The sequence below is a fragment of the Euprymna scolopes genome, chromosome 3, assembly GCF_053919585.1.
Source record: "Euprymna scolopes isolate OS-2025 chromosome 3, ASM5391958v1, whole genome shotgun sequence".
Lineage (NCBI taxonomy): Eukaryota > Metazoa > Mollusca > Cephalopoda > Sepiida > Sepiolidae > Euprymna > Euprymna scolopes.
In genome coordinates this window covers 123,665,587-123,685,972 of record NC_136484.1, presented here as the reverse complement: position 1 = coordinate 123,685,972, position 20,386 = coordinate 123,665,587, and the positions used below count along the sequence as shown (strand labels likewise).

The 20,386-nt window shown below is 33.7% G+C and overlaps 1 protein-coding gene across 1 annotated transcript in view; it reads right to left on the bottom strand.

Annotated features, from left to right (window-relative positions):
* The window catches only part of LOC145258314 (A disintegrin and metalloproteinase with thrombospondin motifs 17-like), a 107,260-nt gene extending 89,099 nt beyond the window's left edge, over nt 1-18,161 (bottom strand). The window contains exons 1-4 of the mRNA XM_080116374.1: nt 17,862-18,161; nt 11,489-11,549; nt 10,762-10,822; nt 4,471-4,726 (exon numbers count right to left, since the gene is read on the bottom strand). Coding sequence (XP_079972500.1) covers nt 4,471-4,726; nt 10,762-10,822; nt 11,489-11,549; nt 17,862-17,957 — 474 coding nt within the window. The 5' untranslated portion in view covers nt 17,958-18,161. The remainder of the gene's footprint in view (nt 1-4,470; nt 4,727-10,761; nt 10,823-11,488; nt 11,550-17,861) is intronic.
* Nucleotides 18,162-20,386: the final 2,225 nt, after the last annotated feature.

Sequence of the window (20,386 nt, the reverse complement as noted above, 5' to 3'; positions counted from 1 at the left end):
CGCTATACATCAAAGCAGTGGTGTCAGATGGTCCAGTGGTAAGAGTTTAGGCTTCTTACCGTGAGGTACCGATTTCGAATCTCGCTAGATTCAGTCCCTCTGATGAGTCGTAGACGGCGAAACACGTGGCAGTGTATAATTATATTTTAAAAACAATATATATGCAGTTCCCAATTTTGGGGGTACCAAATTGGTCAAAGGGAAAATTATTTCCAACTCGCATTTAGGTAAAAATCCACTTTCGTATAAATAATTGAGTTCATTCAAAACGTATCGCAAAAAACAAATAAAATAACATCTATATTTATAAATATGAATATACTAGCATGGATGCCCGGCGTTGCCCGTGTGTTTGGAGGTGTATGCTGAACAAAAAATAAAGGTCAATTTTTTTAAATTTCACCCCTTAACATTTATTGTTTTGGATTCAACTTAAGTTATTAAGTTAGATCCATGTCCAAGGAACCTATATCTAAAATTTCAAGTATTTAGACCTAAAATTGTCGGAGGAGTTTGGTAGGGTTCTCAAAAGTCAAATCGTTGAACTTTGACCACGTAACAGCCAAATTTCTGAGCGAAAACCGATCACATCAATTTTCCCAAATCTCAGTACACTGTATATCAAATTTTGAATTTTTAAACTAAAAAATTGACAGAGTTATTGCGTAGGAAAATGTACACACACAGACACATATCTGCATGAATATAATTACACGTAATAGTTAACTAAAGATGATCATCCATAAGAAAACCACAGCAACTAATAGGGAATTAATTAAAATGAATATTTAACAGAATATGCAAATTAGCTAGATCTTTTGCAGATGAATGCAATTCCACAACCCATATATAAGAAAATTGTATTTTCTTTTTAAATAAACAGACAATAGGGTTTTGAATATGAATAATAATACACACGAAAGCAAAACGAATTTATAGGCGTACTAGCATTTCAGCCCGTCGTTGCCCGGGTGTTTGAATGTGTATGTTGAGCAAAAAAAAAAAAGTGGTAGTAGGAAGGCAGGCTCGAACCCGTACCGCAAAGGAGGAAAAGAACGGGAAAAAAACCTAAGGTCTATGCTGTTACGACCACCGCCAAACCGGAATAGGCATTTCTTTAAATTTAGGCAAGACAATCGAAAGGGGGTGGGATGACTTTAAAAAATATCGGCGAAAAAAGCCCCCCCCTGTAGAAAAGTGCCCAGTTTAAGGTGAAGATATTAATGTTTTTAGCCAATTTTTCGATATTTGTCGTCTGAAAGGTCGATCTTCAAAATGTTACTGATCTTGAGAAAATCCGTCGCCTCTGTCGAAAGTGTTGTGCAGGCATGCAAACATACATACATACATATATTTATATATTGGTAACTAAAAGTTTTCGACCCAAACCGATAAAACAGCTTGCTCTATCTCTGAATACCCTTTATGTAAAATTTCAAATGTTTAGACTAGAAATTGTTTGAGTAATTTGATAGAGACCGAAGAGGTCAAATTTTTTTTTAACTTCGACCCCTATTATGACCCCTGAAAATTTATTGTTTTGGGCTCAAATGATTTTATTAAGTTAGATCCATGTCCAAGGAACCTATATCTAAAATTTCAAATGTTTAGACCCAAAATTGTCGGAGGAGTTTGGTAGAGTTCTCAAAGGTCAAATCGTTGAACTTTGACCCCGTAACAGCCAAATTTCCAGCCGAAAACAGATTGCAAAGATTTTCCCAAATCTCAGTACCCTGTATATCAAATTTAGAGTCTGTAGATTGATAGAGTTATTGTGTAGGGAAATGTCCACAGACAGACAAACACACAGACACTTTCACTTTTATAGATATATAGATAGATAGACTAATAGATTAAACAAAAATATATACGTATACATAAATATATATGGAAACAAGTTTGTTTATTGTAAAGATTTTACGCAAATATTATGCAAGTGTAAACCATGTAGAATATCTGTATGAATATAATTACACGTAATAGTTAACTCTAGATGACCATCCCATAAGAAAACCGCAGCAACTAATAGGGAATTAATTAAAATGAATGTTTAACAGAATATGCAAATTAGCTAGATCTTTTGCTTGTGAATGCAATTCCACAAACTATATATAAGAAAATTATATTTTCTTTTTAATAAATAGAAAAGAGGGTTTTGAACATGAATATCGATACACACAAAAGAAAAACGAATTTATTGGAGTATAGATAGATAGATACATGTGTGTTTGTGTAATAATTAGATTAGTACTCACTCCAGCAAAAAGAATTCATTGAGCAAAAACAGGTTTGCATTCATTTTTTAGATCAAAATCAAAATATAATTATTCTAACCTGATATTTAGAATCCTTACTTTAATTTTGATTAAAATTCATTCTATGATTGTGATGCTTTAAAATGTTTTTTTTTAAGGGCTTTGAAAAAAAGGGCTTAAATCTATGCTTAATAAGATATTGAAATGTCTAATGACTATGGATCGAATTCAATGCAAATCTGATATTTTTCAATTTTCCAATGAGAAGTTATTTACATATTATTTCCTTTAAAAACGTTTAAAATACTCACCAAAAAACAATTAGTCACAAAAGAACAAATAAAAATTAAATGTTTCGAATATTTATTAATTGATGTCTTATACCTATTGGTATCTATAGTTAAAATTTCACAAAAAAAAAATGGAGGCATGTGAATTTTCATAAAGAGTTTCCACTTCTTTTTCCCCTTCTTTGTATAAAACTATATTAAACTAAATATTGACAGCGTGTTCCAAAATTTATAATAATCTGTTAATTAGCTTAGGAGTGAGACCTACACATACACATACACATACACATACACATGTGTAAATATAGCTATCTTTACATAAATAGATATAATAACTAATAGATAATTAATAATTCAATATTTAAGAATATTAAAATAAAACTTTACAAAAACTTTGGCACATTTATAGACTGTTTCGTTCACAGATTATCTGTCATTTGCATGTCAATCTCGGATCTTTCTTCTATGGACTCCTCAGAAACAAAAATGTACCGCAATGCGGTAAAAGAAATAATCTTCCACGAAAATGAATAACTTACGTTAATTACATTTCCACTCAAGGGGGAGACTTAGAAATCGTTACATAGAAAAAACAGCCATTATTAAGTTTTTGTTTTGAAAAGATGGCCAGTAAGGTGAATAAAACCTTGGCCAGTAGAAGATAGCATAATATTATTTATTTATACGTGCTCTATTGTTATATGTTAACAATCCCCGAGCTTTTACCTTCAAAAGGTTGGTGTGTATAAAAATAGAGAGCATATGCAAAACCTATAATTTGCACATATCACTCACCCCTCTTACTCTCCCTCTCTTTTTCTCTCTCTTACTCTCTTTATATATATATATATATATATATATATATATATATATATATATATACATTATTTTATTTTATTTTATTTTATTTTATCAACAATTCCTTTCTGTTGCAAGTTTAGAATATAATTGTCTATAATACCAACTCAATTATAATCTCAGCTCAATGAATTTTCAAAAGAGTTTTCAGAGCTTCGAAAAGAGTTTCGAAACAGCTGTAAGAACTTAACGCCAAAATAGGTGAATTTCTATTCATGTAGGTTGTGATTTTATTCAATTTACGTATATATATATATATATATATATATATATATATATATATATATATATATATATATATATATATATATATATATAGAGAGAGAGAGAGAGAGAGAGAGAGAGAAAGAGAGAGAGATAAAAAGTGTTTTCAAGATAGTGTACATATTTTTAGTGTTATAAACAAATATATTTTTTTCGAAACGATTTTTAAACTTGATCCGACTAGCAGTTTTCGTTTTTAAAAAGTAATAGCGTATAAATAGTCTGAGTTACACCCTATCAAACGCAAGTCGTCTTACAATTACTCACATTAGATGGTTCAAATATTTTGTAGGATAAACAATGTTTTCTTCACCGTTTGTAAACTCTACGGATGTTCAAACATGTAACAATCATTCACAATTTCTTACGTCAAGAATAATTTTAAAAGCGACTGACTGGAAATTAAACGTTTTCGTCCATACTGATCAATAGACGGTGGAAATTAATAATAAACGAACTATTTTTTAATGTAATTTTTTTATTTGAAAGCTATAGTCGTCAGGAGGAAATTTTATTCTATATAACACTATGTTATATAACATAATATGTTAGAGAGGGTGAGATAGATAGAGAGAGGTGAGATAGAGAAAGAAAAAAGCTAGAAGAGAAAGTATGTGTACGTGATATATGTTTAAGACTGTATACGTATAGAATCAGTAAGACATGTATAATTCTATATCTAATTGTGCTCTCTCATCGATATTAAGCACTCCTCCTTACAAATATTATAATGTAAATGTTATAGTTTAATTATAAATGCAGAACATAAAGAGCCGCATATAAAAGCAATGAAATACTCTTACCATTCCGTGGCAATATGAGAAACTGGCCGATCCTCCATGAGAGGTGACATCGCCGACCAAATAACAGTCAGAACCAACAGCATCCACCTTTTGTTGGTGCTCACCATCATTTACTATGATAGCTGCATCCGGGTGAAGTACCTGGCTCGGGTGGAACAAATTAACAACGTAGACTTCATCATGAACTGGCACATGAAGGGTAGTTCGATCGTCTATTCCTCTCCGCTTTCGTTGTCTAATCTCCGCGTGGTTAAATCTGACGAAAAACAACAAAGAGCAGAGTGTATTTAAATGTAATAGTGAAATTACTAGTTTAATTAAAATACAGGAAAGAAAAAGTGCTCGTTGTAATTTAGATATATAATAAGCTCGATAGGTAAATATCCTAGAGCTAATTTAATATTTAGTAATGTGATTGATAATTTAAAAATCAAATTATAATTAAATTAAAAATCCGTTTCATAAGAAGGAACAACAACAAAATCAATTATTTGTACTTTTAATGCTAGGTTTATTTATGGTGTCTTTTAAATTTAATAAAAACCCTTCACAATTTGCTGATGAGGAAACCTTGTTTATTAAAAAAACTATATGTAATAATTATTGTCCGTAACTTGATGTCTACCACAATAAAAACACTGTTTTCCGAAACGATCGTACAAATAATTGATTTTGTTGTTGTTCCTTCTTATGAAACGGATTTTTAATTTAATTATAATTTGATTTTTAAATTATCAATCACATTACTAAATATATATATATAATATAAAGCTGAATGTGTGTGTGTGTGTGTGTGTGTGTGTGTGTGTGTGTGTGTGTGTGTGTGTGTGTGTGTGTGTGTGTGTGTGTGGTCACGAATAGGCTCCTATATGGTTGACTATTTTAAAAAACTGATTACATATAATGATAGAAGATGTATCGAGACACAGGAATGGATATGTTTGATCTGGCAGAACGGTGGTTCATTAAAATTGTGAGGTCGGCGTTCGCGCCTGGTCCACAAAGTATGGAAATAAAAAATTTAAAAATTAAAACAAAAATGTTTACAAGTGTTTTTGATATAGATGTACATAATAATACTTTGATAAGTATGTTTTAACTTAAATAGGGATGATATAATAAAATTGTGGGGTCTGCGTTCGCGCCTGGCCTCCATAGAATGGAAATAGGCACAAACTTTAATAAAGACTTTTCATATCTATCTGCGTAAGTATACTTTGATAATTATGTTTCAGTTTGAAGAAATATGGTATAATAAAATTATGGGGTGTTCGTTCGCGTCTGACCTCCATAGAATGGAAATATGTCACAAAGTTTAACAAGGCTTTTTAATATATATCCACAGAATATTGTGATAAGTGTTTCAGTGTGAACAGGTATGGTATAATAAATTATGGGGTTTATCTATTTTATTTTTACTTTCATCATATTTTGCTTTGGTTTTGATACCCCCAAACTCGAAGCTATCCCTTTACAACCCTTCCTTTTCATAACCTATCATACTTTCATAAATCAGAGTCCATTTTCTGTTGGCTGTACCCAGTGAACGACGTGTACTTTTGCTAGTGTATGTATATATATATATATATATATACATATATATATATATATATATATATATAATACAACTGTCTAGTAAATAAGAGACTACAATTTTATGTTTGTATTACATTATCACTTCTTTTTGTTTCAAAGATGATATCGTCCAATCGCCGAATGCACAGTATGTTTATTTTAATTGCTTTTGATATTTTTTATTTTAATTGTTTTTGATAATTTTGTTTTAATTGTTTCTGATATTTTTATTTTAATTGCTTCTTATAATTTTATTTGAATTGCTTAAAATATATTTATTTAGGTTGTTTCATATATTTTTATTTTAATTGATTCTGAATTTTTTCTTTTAATTGTTTCTAGTATTTTTTATTTTAATTGCTTTTGATATTTTATTTTAATTAATTCTTATAATTTTATTTTAATTGTTTCTAATATTTTTATTTTTATTGTTTCTGATATTTTTATTGTAATTGTTTCTCAAAATCTAATTTTAATTGCTTCTAATATTTCATTTTAATTGCTCCTGATATTTTTTTATTTTAATTGCGTCTTATAATTTTATTTTAATTTTTTCTTATAATTTTATTTTAATTTTTTCTTATATTTTTATTTTAATTATTTCTGATATTTTTATTTTAATTGTTTCTCATAATTTTATTTTAATTGCATTTATAATTTTATTTTAATTGTTTCTAATATTTTTATTTTAACTGTTTCTGATATTTTTATTTTAATTGTTTCTCAAAATCTAATTTTAATTGCGTCTTATAATTTTATTTTAATTGCTTATAATATTTTTATTTGATTTGCTCCTGATATTTTTATTGTAATTGTTTCTCATAATTTTATTTTAATTGTGTCTTAGAATATATTTTTAATTGTTTCTGATATTTTTTAATCGCTTCTAATAGTTTTATTTTAATTTTTTTATGATATTTTTACTTTAATTGCTTCTGTTACTCTTGTGTCGAATATTAAACTCAAACTGAAATACGCTTTTTTAATTGTTTCTGTTATTTTTTATTTTAATTGTTTCTGATAATTTTATTTTAATTGTTTTTTATGATTTTATTTGAATTGTACTGATATTTTTATTGTAATTGCTTCTGATATATTTATTTTAATAGCTTCTGATTATTGTTATGTCGAATAATAAACTCAAACTGAAATACGCTTTCTTGGTGATAGAATAATATGTGGTATCTGTTTTTTTTCCAAATACACTGCAATAACATTGTAGGGTTTACGTTTGTACCATACAACAATAGAATTGAAATAGGTCATAAATTCCTGTAAGAGTTATGAAGATACTTTATAACCGAATATATTTTAAAACTACATTAACCATAGTATTGAGTTAAGTGTGTTTTAACAAATATGGTTCAGTAATATCGTGTGGTATATGTTTGCGCCGAGCGTGTCAGTATTTTTTTAAAGTTATTGAACATATGCTTTTATTTAGCTCAAATTAAAATCCGTCGAATTTTTACTTTCTTATGTTTCAGACAAGTCTTGAAGCCACTTGCAGGCAAGACATGAAGCCACTTAATGAGCTAAACTATATTAAGTTCAAAGGATTAGATCGATAGATTCTGACCTAGATAGCAGCAATTATTCCTCCTTTGTGATGAACAACGAATGGAATAGAATGTGGGGACTAAAGGACGAAATAAGTGTAGCGATAGTGAAAAAAAAAAAGAAAGTAAACTTAATGTCCGATTTCTACTTTCCGTATATGATGCTAAATTTGAAATCTGGTATTTCTGATAAATAAATCTTTTATTTAATAAAAGTCATACAAATTGTATAGTCCTCTGAATTTTAGGTGATTGAAATGAAATTACGCGTTGTATCTGCTACTAGTCTCTCACTCCTAGACAAGGTTCAAAAGAGAGTCGCCAACCTGATAGGTCCTGAACTGTCATCCAAGCTTCAGCCTCTGTCCCATCGACATGAAATGTAGCATCCCTCTGCCTGTTCTACAAGTACTTTAACGGTGAATGCTCCGACGAACTGCAATCACTTGTACCTCCTCTACGTAAATACTCCCGAGAAACCCGACAAGCTATAAAATCCCACCCCTTCACAGTTGTAAGATGTAAGAGAGACTTCTACTCCAGTAGTTTCTTCCCCAGAACCGCTAGACTTTGGAATTCCCCTCCGGGTTCCTGCTTCCCCAACTGTATTACATATATATATATATATATATATATATATATATATATATATATATATATATATATATATATATATATATATATATGTGTGAGAAGAGCCAAAATTGCCCGAGATGATCTACGAATGTTTGAATGTTTCATACTCCCATATTTTTATTGTCATTAAAATCGATGAAATTGACCATTTTTCAATCAAATCGATTGATTGCCCTCTCCAGCTGTAGACCCATCGCGATGCACCTGGGGGAAGCTCCGCATGTCTCTCCATAGTGAATTTGTCCACTTTAGTCTACATTGCACTGTAGAGAACCTACTGTTGATTTTATACAATTATTTTATATATAACTAGCCTGGGTTCCCGGCGTTTCCCAGGTGTTTGTAGGTGTGTGTTGAGCAAAAAAAAAAAAAATAAGTTGTAGTAGGCAAGTAGGCTCGAACCCGTGACAGGAAGGCGAAAAAGAAAATGGAGGTGTGTGTAAGGATGTTGGTTTTAACAGAAAAGAAAGTGGGGATGTGTGTAAGGGTTTTAATTTTAACCCACATTATCGCCGCCACCTTACTCAAATAATAACATAATATATTTACACCTGTCTATTCAATCCCAGGATACGCCGGGTATTCTTCTAGTATATATTTCCCGCGATGTCATTCAATCCCGGGTTACGTTGGTATTTTGGTAGTATATATTTTCACCTTACTCATTCCATCCCGGTTGATGCCGAGTAGTCTGCTAGTATATATTTCCATCTATCTCATTCAATCCTGAGTGACGCCGGGTATACTGTTAGTATATTTTTCTACCCATCTCAATTGATCCAGGGGACGCCGGGTATTCTGCTAGTATATATTTCAGCAACGTCATTCAATCCCGGACAACGCCGTGTATTCTGCTAGTATATATTCACACTTGTCTCATTCAATCCCGGACGACGCCTTGTATTCTTACTATTATATATTTGCACCTATCTCATTTAATCCCGGGAGACTCCGGGTATTCTGCTAGCATATATTTCCAGCAAACTTATTCAATCCCGGGCGACGCCGGGTCTTCTGCTAGTATATATTTACACCTATCTCATTCAATCCCGGGCGATGCTGGGAATTCTACTACTATATATTTTCAACCAATCTCATTTTATCTTGGGCGACGCTGGGAATTCTGCTAGTATATATTTCCAGAAATGTCATTCAATTCAGAGCGATGCCAGGTATTCTGTTAGTATATTTACACCTCTCTCTCTCTCTCTCTCTCTCTCTCTCTCTCTCTCTCTCTCTCTCTCTCTCTCTGTCTCTCTCTCTCTCTGTCTCTCTCTCTCTCTCACACACACACACACACACACACACACAGTTCCTTTTATATAATAGTAGAAAAGATATCCGTTTTACCACACAAAAATAAGCGAATAAGTCATATGCTTTTTTTTTCTTTTTCTTTTTTACTTAAATACAGACGAAACCATTTTAAAGCAAGAAAGTAAGTTTCTTTTATTTTTATCTCATCAGAAACGATAATAATTATTTAGATATGAAAAATTAAATTGCTGTCGTAATTCTATGATTTTATATGAATATTTTTGTAGTATATCTAGCATATGTAAACACTGGAGAAACAACCTTTTCCCCGTAATTCCAGTTTATAAATAAATACTTTAAATTTCACTAAAAACGCTGACCCAATCGAAAAGCGACGTTGTTGTATCAGCCTACAACTGAAAAAGACGCCCATATGCCATAAAGTAAATCCAATAAATGTGTCGTTGTTGGCTTGGGCAGCTGTTAAAATTGTGCGTTTAGATTGGGTGGATATTTCTAGTATACGATTTGCTGGTTAGAGATGAGCACATTGATTGGTTTATAAATAATGTCTCCTCCTCTCATATCATATATGAGGCGGGAATGAGTCTAGTGCAGGGTTTTCCACCTTTTTTCAGGCTTGCGCTCCACTCCATTGGTCTCTACAATAGACTGCAGCGCCCCCTACTCCATACATATGTAAGCTCTTGTTTCAAATTATATTATATCATAAACACATTATATTATATTATATTATATTATATTATAAACACAATATGTATTTAATGCTGTAGTGCAGTCAAGCTCGACTTCGTCGGCTTGTAAACATTTTATTTAATGGTTACAATAACCCTTATTAATTATATCAAACATTTTGTTCGAATTGAAAATAATATGAAACACAAAATTTGTTTTTCAAAAATAATAATTAATTTAATCAAACATTATTTTGTCTTCACAATTACCCATAATTTACACATGCGTTTTTTTTGTTTGTTTGTTTGTTTTTGTTGTTGTTGTTGTTGTTGTTGTTGTTTTTGTTTTTTTTTATTGAAAACAACAATATTAAACACAGAATTTGTTTTTCAAAAATAATATTTTTAGTTCCCGCTCCCTTTTGCGTTACTACCCCCGATACTAAAGCACCGCCCCGTTGGGGGTGGTACCGCCTACTTTAAGAATCATTGCTCTAGCGCAAGTATTGGAAATAGTAGCAGGGTTTTTGTTTGTTTTTGTTTTGCTTGTTTTGTTTTTTTTTACTTACGGTTTTATCTCTGCATCATCAGACGTCATCAACTTGGTGAATGTAAAAGCGTCAAAATCACCTGATGTTTGAAAGAGAAAATTAAAACAAAATTGTTATAGAAGAAATTCCAGTTTACAAATAAATACTTTAAATTTCACTAAAACGTCGTGGTGGTGGTGGTGGAGATGATGATGATGATGATGATGATGATGATGATGATGATGATGATGATGATGATGATGATGATGATGATGATGATGATGATGATGATGATGATGATGATGATGATGATGATGATGATGATCTGAACTAAAAATCCTCACTCTATTTTAAATGGAATCTTATTACAGTTATTTTATTTTTTCGCTGCCATTTTTACTCTGTCGTTTTTGTGGTGCCAATTTTTTTATCTGTGTCAATTTAACCGAGCACCATCTTGAATGATAGCTAATTAGATTAACATAGAACATTATTCAAATTAGAAGACGCGCCATTTTTAAGTGAAATCCAATTTATAATGCGCGTATATTGTATCAATATGTTGGTATCAACACTGAAATAGGGCAATAATTCTTAGTTGAAGAATCGAAAAAGATACTTGAGTAAATGATATAATTTTTGAGAAATGCAACAGTTTTTGTTCGCAGACGCCAAGTGTACATTCTTACAAGATCGGCAGCTAGTCGACTAATGGACGTATATAATTATTGTATTCCAAAATGTATAGCGATAATAATCAACTCACCAGAATCAAGACCAAGTTTTGTGGCTTCGAGCAAAGCTTCTTTTGAGAAAGTTACCAAACTCTGGAAATAAAGAAAAAAATTAAGCGAAACAGAAAATGCTAGAACATAAGTCTATCATGATACTGCATAGCACTTCCTGATAACGTAAAGATTAGCTAAAGTCTTGTCGTTTTTCATTGAAATCGCTCCAGACACAAAACGACTTAGTATAAGGAGCTAAAGTAAATATACTACTTCAAAGTCACAAATAAACTGTGTCAATCGCTTTATTGCAGATTAGTAAAATATCAATATTTCACTAATTATACGAGGGGCGTGCAATAAGTAATGCCCCTGACCCACTTCTGGTTGTCTGATCTAGCTGAAATTTTGCATGTGCAATGATTTATATCTCTACTGGTTATGTGGCAAATTACAGCTCTGAATTAATTGTGGTTTCTGTTTTACAGGTGTTTGAACTGAGTCAGGTGTGAAATGGAGCCTGTTGAATGTCGAGCAGTAATCCGGTTTTTGTATTTGAAAGGGCGCACACCACAGGAGACTTGATTAAATGAAAGAAACTTATGTTGATAATGCCTCATCATATGACCTTGTAAAATGCTGGCATCGTGAATTCAAACATGGTTGGAAGTCTGTGGAAACAGCTTCCAGACCTGGTCTCCCCCCTTCTGCTATTGATGAGGCATCTGTCTGTCAAGTTGAGGCTGCCATTTTGGAAGATCGGCGCATTATTATTCGCCAAATAGCCAAAGATGTCAAGATTAGTACACGGTCTGTGGAAACTATCATTCATGACCATTTGCATATGCATAAGGTGTTTGCCAGATGGATTCCCAGGTTGCTCACATCATTCCAGAAGCGAGAGCGCGTCGAGTGCTCGAGGATAAATTTGGAGATGTGCCAAGATGAGTCAAAGTTTTTCAAAAGACTGATTACACGAGATGAAACCTGGGCCCATCACTATGATCCAGAGACCAAAGCCCAGTCAATGCAGTGGAAGCACTTGGACTCACCACCTCCAAAGAAGGCAAGAGTGCAGCCCTCCGCTGGCAATGTCATGTTCACAGTCTTCTGGGACCAGGACGGAGTAGTGATGACAAAGGGTACCACAATTTCCTGGCAAAGGGTACCACAATTACAGGAGCCTATTATGCTTCACTTTTGAGGAAATTAAGGGAAGCTATCAAAATCAAGAAGCGAGGCAAGATCAGCAAAGGTACCCTCCTCCTGTAGGACAACACTCCGATCCACAATTCGCATGTCGCCAGATCAGAAGCACGGGCATGTGATTATGAATTCCTTCCCATCCTCCCTACTCTCCTTACCTTGCACCCTCCGACTTTCACCGCTTCCCAGTCATGAAGTTGTTTTTGAAAGGAAAGCGTTTCCCAGACGATGCAGCCTTGATTTCTGAAGTCACGTTGTGGTTGGAGGACCAACCTGGGGTGTTCTACGAAAACGGTCGCCAGAGCTGCATCAAACGATGGGAGAAATGCATAACTCTGGAAGATTCCTATGTAGAGAAGGACTAATAACTGTGCCAAGTTTTGTTGCTCTACTTCTATGGGAAGTGGGTCAGGGGAATTACTTATTGCACGCCCCTCGTACACCACAAAAAATAAAAATTGTACCATCAAAGGGTTGCTTTAAGTTTAGTTATTTCGCAAAATTTTATTCAAATTCATACCATATTTACGAAGGTTACGGCATTTCATTTATTATCAAAGAAATTTTACTGTTCATCGCTTTATTGCAGATCTCTTACAAGTTATCGAAAAACAAAGGACAGTTGCTGAACTCGCAGAAGGGTTGTTCATCAAAATTTTAGCCACGGAGCTGGAATGGGATCCGAAAACGTTGGCTGAATTTTTGAACAACCCGAACACCAAATCCAGAAAAATAAGGGCATCAGGAGAAAACTTTCAGGTCGTGATATTCGGAAAATTCGTTGGGAAGTCAACCGAAACACAAACAGCACCAGTGCTTTCGTTTTTGCAAAAGCTGGAATCGCTCCAAGATCCAGGCATGGCCGGTACAATGTGTTGAATGAGAGTGCAAGGAACATCAAACCTCTTCCAATGCCTCCATTGAGCAACCAACATAGGGAAATCGAATTGTTTGGACACAGAATTACATGAAAATTGATTTCATATAGGTTCTATTTAGGGATGGGGCCTATGCTACTCTTGACGGTCCGGATAGATGGACCAAAGTTTGAAAACCCGAACAGATCTCCGACTCATTACAGAGTTCATCGCCAACAAGGATGTGGAAGCATCATGTTTTGGCCGGGAATCATTGGGGATAAGTTGGTTGGACCATTCCGAGTGCCAGATGGTGTAAAGCTTACCAGCAATGCGTACACGGCCTTTTTGGATAATCATTTGTCGACATGACTTGATGATCTACCATTGTCACGTCGCTTTCAGGTGATTTTTATACATCACAATGTACCATCCCATTTTTCTTTGGGCGACTGCATCCTTCCCTGAATCTATGGAATTCGTTGGGTAAACTCTCATGACCTGACCACCGTGTTCTCCATACCTTAACCCCATTGAATATCTCTGGTCAATATTAAAAAGAGGAGTTTATGAGGGAGGAGAGCCATTTACTTCAAAGGGTGCCTTGTGGAGAAACATAGTTGATGTTGCTAGAGCCAAAACTCCTTTTAAGATCAAAGAATTGACTTCCTCGGGGGACAAACGGTTGTTTAAAGTTATTTATAAAAAATGGTGAATATGTCGATGAATAATTAATTTAAATGAGGCCCATACCTAGGATATGTTTTAGTTTATTATTCTTTGACAGAAAAATATAATAAAAAGTAAAGTTTGCAAAATAAGACATTTTTGTATTTTTGCCCTAAAACAACATTTTAAGAGACCTGCAATACATTAATGGACAGTGGAAATTCTTCGATAAAGAATAAAATATCATAACTTTGTAAATATCGCATGAATTTTAATAAAAGTTTTCGAAATAACTAACCTTAAATGAGTCATTTAATAATACAATTTTAATTTTTTGTGACGTATATTTAGTGAAATATTTATATTTTACTAATCTGGTATGGAGAGATTGACACAGTATACTCTACTTCAAAGTCACAACTATACTACTTCAAAGTCAAAAATATACTTCAAAGCCCAAAAGAGAGAAACAAAACGATCAGACACGAGAATATCTAAGACTGTTACCAACAGAAATTTGAGGAATATTGGTTAATTCTGCAGAAAACAATCAAGCAAATCAATTTTCACAACAACTGGGTGTAGTAACGTATCAAAATCAACAAGGAATGCAATTCTTTAAATAATGGCTTTTGTGAAAATTCCACTTGCAAAGTCTTCTCTTACACTAAGACACAAACATTTGAAAATGAAATGGGCAAACAAATATATAAATATAGAAATGAGTAAGCTTCTTTTCACTGATGAGGCCCGAGAAACCCTTGATGAACATGATGGCTGGACAAACGAATGGATTTATTCCCGAGATGAGATTCTCCATCGTTTGAGACGACAATAAAAGGATGGAGTGGTTATGATATGAGTGGGTATTATTGGAGAAAAGCTTGTTGGTTTTATTCAGAGTTCGTCTATCGGAATAATGGAGACCATCTGATCATCCCAAAGATCATGGATGACACGCGCATGAGTTTGTTGAAAATGAAGCTGGTTTGCACAGAGCCAGCTTCACTCTCTCGTCTCAACCAGCCTGATTCAACGGCAAAATAGTGTCGAGAAAGCTGGAGGCTGGGTGGAATTTGTCGTCCTATGTACAGTGCCTGGTATCCCCAAATGGTCACCCATCTGGTACTGGACAGGCTCAACGTTGTTTAACCTCAGTGATCTAACGAACACCAGTGCGTCATCGTGATTACGCCATATTTTGATGGTCCTAGGAGAGTACATGAGGAGTAAAATTACGTTTGTTCTTAATTTTGTGGCGAAGCTCGTCGGAAAGAGTATGCTATTTTGTTTGTTGTTTTATTTTTTTGTTTTTATTCGGACAAAAAATCCGCATGGCATATCACCATAATTTATAAGCGTCACATGAATATTATGTTTCGGAATTTTTGAGAGGAGCATTGATAATTTGGATTATTTGGATAATTCGGATTACCATTCTCATCTTGAATGTTATTTTCACAACGTTTCGGCCGATGTAACCTCTTATCAAACCGGAGAACCGCTACGAAATTTCCAACTGCACCTTTTATACAATCGACGGGGTCGATTGTTCTTGTTCCTTCAGCGTGCGGGGGTTAGAAAACGCTTTTTACTAGCAATTTTTTGTGTGACGGGGTGGATTTATATTTATTTATGTACAAATAAATGAACATCGATCTTTATTATAGTGAAAGATTCTAAGCAATAGGTTAGGCTTCTTAATGTATTTGTTAGGTCAACATTTCTAGATGATAAGATCTCCTGTACCATAAACTATTGGCGTATTTTCTTAAAATCTTTTAGTTTGGAGATTGGATTATGTCTGAAAAAAAATGTGTTGTTTTAATTATCTGTAATTTGCAATTAACTCACCAAGTAACCTATCTCTCAGTTTTCTCGCTGTATGTTGTTTCATCTCTCCTACCTTTTATTTCAAATGGTGTCAATAACTCTCTCGACTGATGTAAGCCCCGACTTTCTTCAGGTGTATCTTGTCGAATTTGGGAATCTTTCTGCCGAACTCGGGAATCTGCACGAAATTTGAAACGGAACCTTTTATTTAATCCACGGGCGGGGGGTGCTCTCGTTCAGTCAACTATGATAAGATCGACGTCTTAAGTAATTCTAAATTGTATTCTTAGTATCACCCGCACTGAAGACTGAACTTTCAACCTTCGTGTCACTTGGAACTGAATTTTACTTAGTGTTTTATCTGTTATGCCATGGATTCTTGCGAAACGTTGTGAGAATAAGACTGAAGATGATAATAGGAGTTCAAATAAGATAAATTATCAATTCTTATTACAAAAATTCAGAAACATACTCTCATTCCAGTTAGTTTCTCTGTGTGTGTGCGCATTGAAGTAAAATGTAACTCAACTAAGGTTGAAATAGTTCGTTATAAACAAATTGAAAATATCACAAAAGATAATAAAAAAAATGGTATTCATTTATTTATTGCAGACTATCATCCTCATCTTTTTTACTTGTTGTTTCACGACGTTTCGGCCAACTATTACCCTGGCCTTCGTCAGGTATTATCCACGACGGGATAGGAACTCTGAATCTCCTGACTGCATCCTCAGCAATTACTGCCTTACGTAGTTGTTTTGAATCACACCAAGTTTTGAGCAACTAAGCCTCTGGCCGGTTTTGGGTAGGATTGAAACCGCTATCTTCAGACAATGCCAGAAGAAGAGTTAGCTTGAAACGACAACTAAAAAGATTAAAATAATAGTCCGCAATAAATAAATGAATAAATAATACTCATCTCAGTAAACATTCCAATTAATTAAATAGTAAAAAAAATAGTAGTCCAAGTAATATGCATTATCAATTCTTATCACCAAAAATTCAGAAACATGCTCTCATTTCAATTACTCTCTCTCTCTCTCTCTCTCTCTCTCTCTCTCTCTCTCTGTGTGTGTGTGTGTGTGTGTGTGTGTGTACGTATATACAGTAAAATGTAACAAAACTAAGGTTGATATAGTTCGTTATAAACAAATTGAAAATATCACCAAAGGTAGTAATACTATTTAATCTGTAGTTGGAAATGGGAAACAAACAAATAGAGAGACGGTCTGGGGGTGGGGCATAGCGAGCAGGTAAATTCTCATTTTGGATTTTATCTTTTATTTATTTATTTTTTAATCCAACTGACGTTACAAACTTACTTTTACTGATTCTATCATCTAATTTGTGCTCAATATTTGACCCAAGCTGACACATTTCACATTTTATGAGGTTATAAAGTTAATAAACAGACAGAAAAATATACAGGCAGACAGATTTTTTTTAATTTTCTTTTGGCTAGGAGAAAAGTGTGATAACTGTTCTTATACTACACTGTAGCTGTTCTGAAATCGGTCAGTGAAGGAGAAATCCTTATGACTGAGGCAATTTATTTTTGCATTTCGATCCAGAATGTTTCGTTTGGGGCAGGTGGACTTTCCCTACTTCCCTACTTTAAAAACTGACCTTGTGTCTGGCTCAGCCCTTGTGGGTAGATGACCAAATAAGGCTATACAGAATACTTATTTTATTGAATTGAACTACAGAATTTTTTTCTTCTTTTTTTGTTTAAATATTAAGTAATTTTTTTTTTTTAACTAAATCTGGGTTTCTTGCATAATTCTTTAATCTAGTTGATTTTTTTTCTTTGCCTGTCAATATTGGTTTGTGAAGAAATGGTGCCTACCTGTGCCAATTGAGGCTGTGATGATAAGAACAGAGCAAAAGTGAGCAGCCACATGCCGACTCCTTCCAAAACTTTGGTAGCAAACAGGTATTTCATCCTCGCAAGACTTGTTTCTTTCTACTTAATGCCCAGTGATAGACACTGGCTGTCTTGCTTAAATCTTCTCCGCATATTTAAAAACCTGTTATTTCTCACAGAATTTGTTTTGGGTTATTTTTGTTTATCTAATCGGTTAGATAAGAACGTCTCTGTGGTTGACATTTACTCTATGTATACTAGCCTTTCCGTGCAAACAGGATTAGTAAGAACACAGTTGTAAATTAGAAGAATGTTAAGTTTCCGCCCCCAAAAAATGTGGGAATAGTATTTCACCTATTGTTATTTCTAAAATTACCAGTCACTGTAGCAATTATCTATATTTTATACACATTTATATTATGTTATATATAATAATATTACATATATATATTCATATCATTAGTCTTTTTATGCATATATTGCACACACACACACACACACACACACACACACACACACACATATATATATATATATATATATATATATATATATATATATATATATATATATATAACATTCAGTCTTTTTTCCTGCTCTGACAAAGCCTACTTTTTCTCTTTAAAAATTAATCCCTATAAAGTTGAGTCGTTATATATATATATATATATATATATATATATATATATATATATAAAGAGAGAAAGAGACAGACAGACAGACAGACAGACAGACAGATACTCATTAATTACACACGCAAATGAACACACTAACTCAATACGCACTCACATACACATGCAAACGCTACTCAAACAGACATAAACACACACCAAATTAACACACGTACAATAATTCAATACAGATCCATACACACAAAGACTAGCTTAGTACACACGCACATGTACACACTAATTCAATACACGTGCACATACATACACTAGCTCTACACATGTTCATGCATATGCTAACTCAATACTCACGTGTATACACATACTAACTAAATGCGCACACACATGCACACATTAATTATACACGCGCTCACATGCACAGTAACACAAGAACATATGCATATTCTCATGTAAGAACAAAAGTATTTCTCGAATAACTATGCATAAATTTTCAACTTCGAAAAGAATATATCACTGATAAGAAACAGTCTCGAAAATGAATAGCGTCTTCGTATGTGAAGTTGTTCGTTAAAAAGTAGTGCGAGATTAACAGTAACTAGACAGTCTGAATTGTTACCGAGTTCATGTAATGGTCGCTCTCGAGTTGCCCATCTCGAATATTTTATAGGCTTGACTTAAGTATCACTTAAGTAGCTCCCGGCGGATAGTGACAATAATCCAACTTTGATTTTTTAAAAGGTGTGAAAGTATATATTTCCTGCGCTTTCGATTGGCTAAAAATAAAATTTCTGTATTAAGACACTTATCGAATCAACAGGTGATATTTTTACAAATGCATTGCTGATTGAATAAGGTTCACGATCTAAATATGTGCAACGAATTAAGAATAAAATCCTAAGACAGCTTCCTATTCCATAGCTTCTTTTCAAGAACTGCAGGTGTGTAGAATTTGACCGCAAACTTTGTTTTCATCACCCCCCCCCCGCGTACACCCTCAAGCATTCAGCTGTCGGAATTTGTATTTTGAGGGTGCTGGCCATGGTCCTGTTGTCATAATTTGGATTGATAGAGAATATGAGTTGTACAGCAGCGCATCTCCAACCTCGCTTGTTGAACATTGTGTCCCTTTTCAGACATATCGCTCTTAGGATTCGTACAAAACTGACCAACTAGTAGATGTTCTGCAACAAAAAAAGAAAACCTGTTTTCATCAAACGAAAATGGAATCATGTCGTCTTTTCTAAGGCGACAATTTTATCGTTTCACCCTGTAGTTAAAAAGAAGATTCGACCTGTATAAGAGCCAAGTAAGTCTAAAGATATAGCACTGTTGCCACATCTAGTAGCAGCTTATCCTGCCTTAACAGAGTTCAAAATAGACTTCGTAGCCTAGTGGAAGATGCCCTTTTCTCTTCTCTGCAACCTACAGAAGAGACGTTGCGAGCCTGTCTCTGCTTTATCATTATTTTTATGGAAAGTGCTTGTCTGAGCTCCAATCTATGGTGCTCCCTCGTCAAACTTTCACGAAACACACGTCGTCGTTATCAATAATGTCCCCCACTCATTATCTGTGCCTAAACCTAAACGTAGATTCCATGAACAAAGCTTCTTTCTTAAAACTGCACGCCTGTTGAACTCTAGAGATTTAGGAGAGTTCTGCCCTCATAGTTGCCTTAAAAATGACACACAGAGAATCGACAAATATAGAGGTACGTAGAGATTAGGGCCAGCATTTTATACATATAACTAACGAGGGGCGCCCGGCTTTGCCTGGTTGTCAAATACGCTTTAATATGATTTTTAATTTAGCCAAATTTCGTATATATTATTATAGAGTCGTGATTTCAAAAGTTAAAAGAAAACGTGTTTCGGTAACATT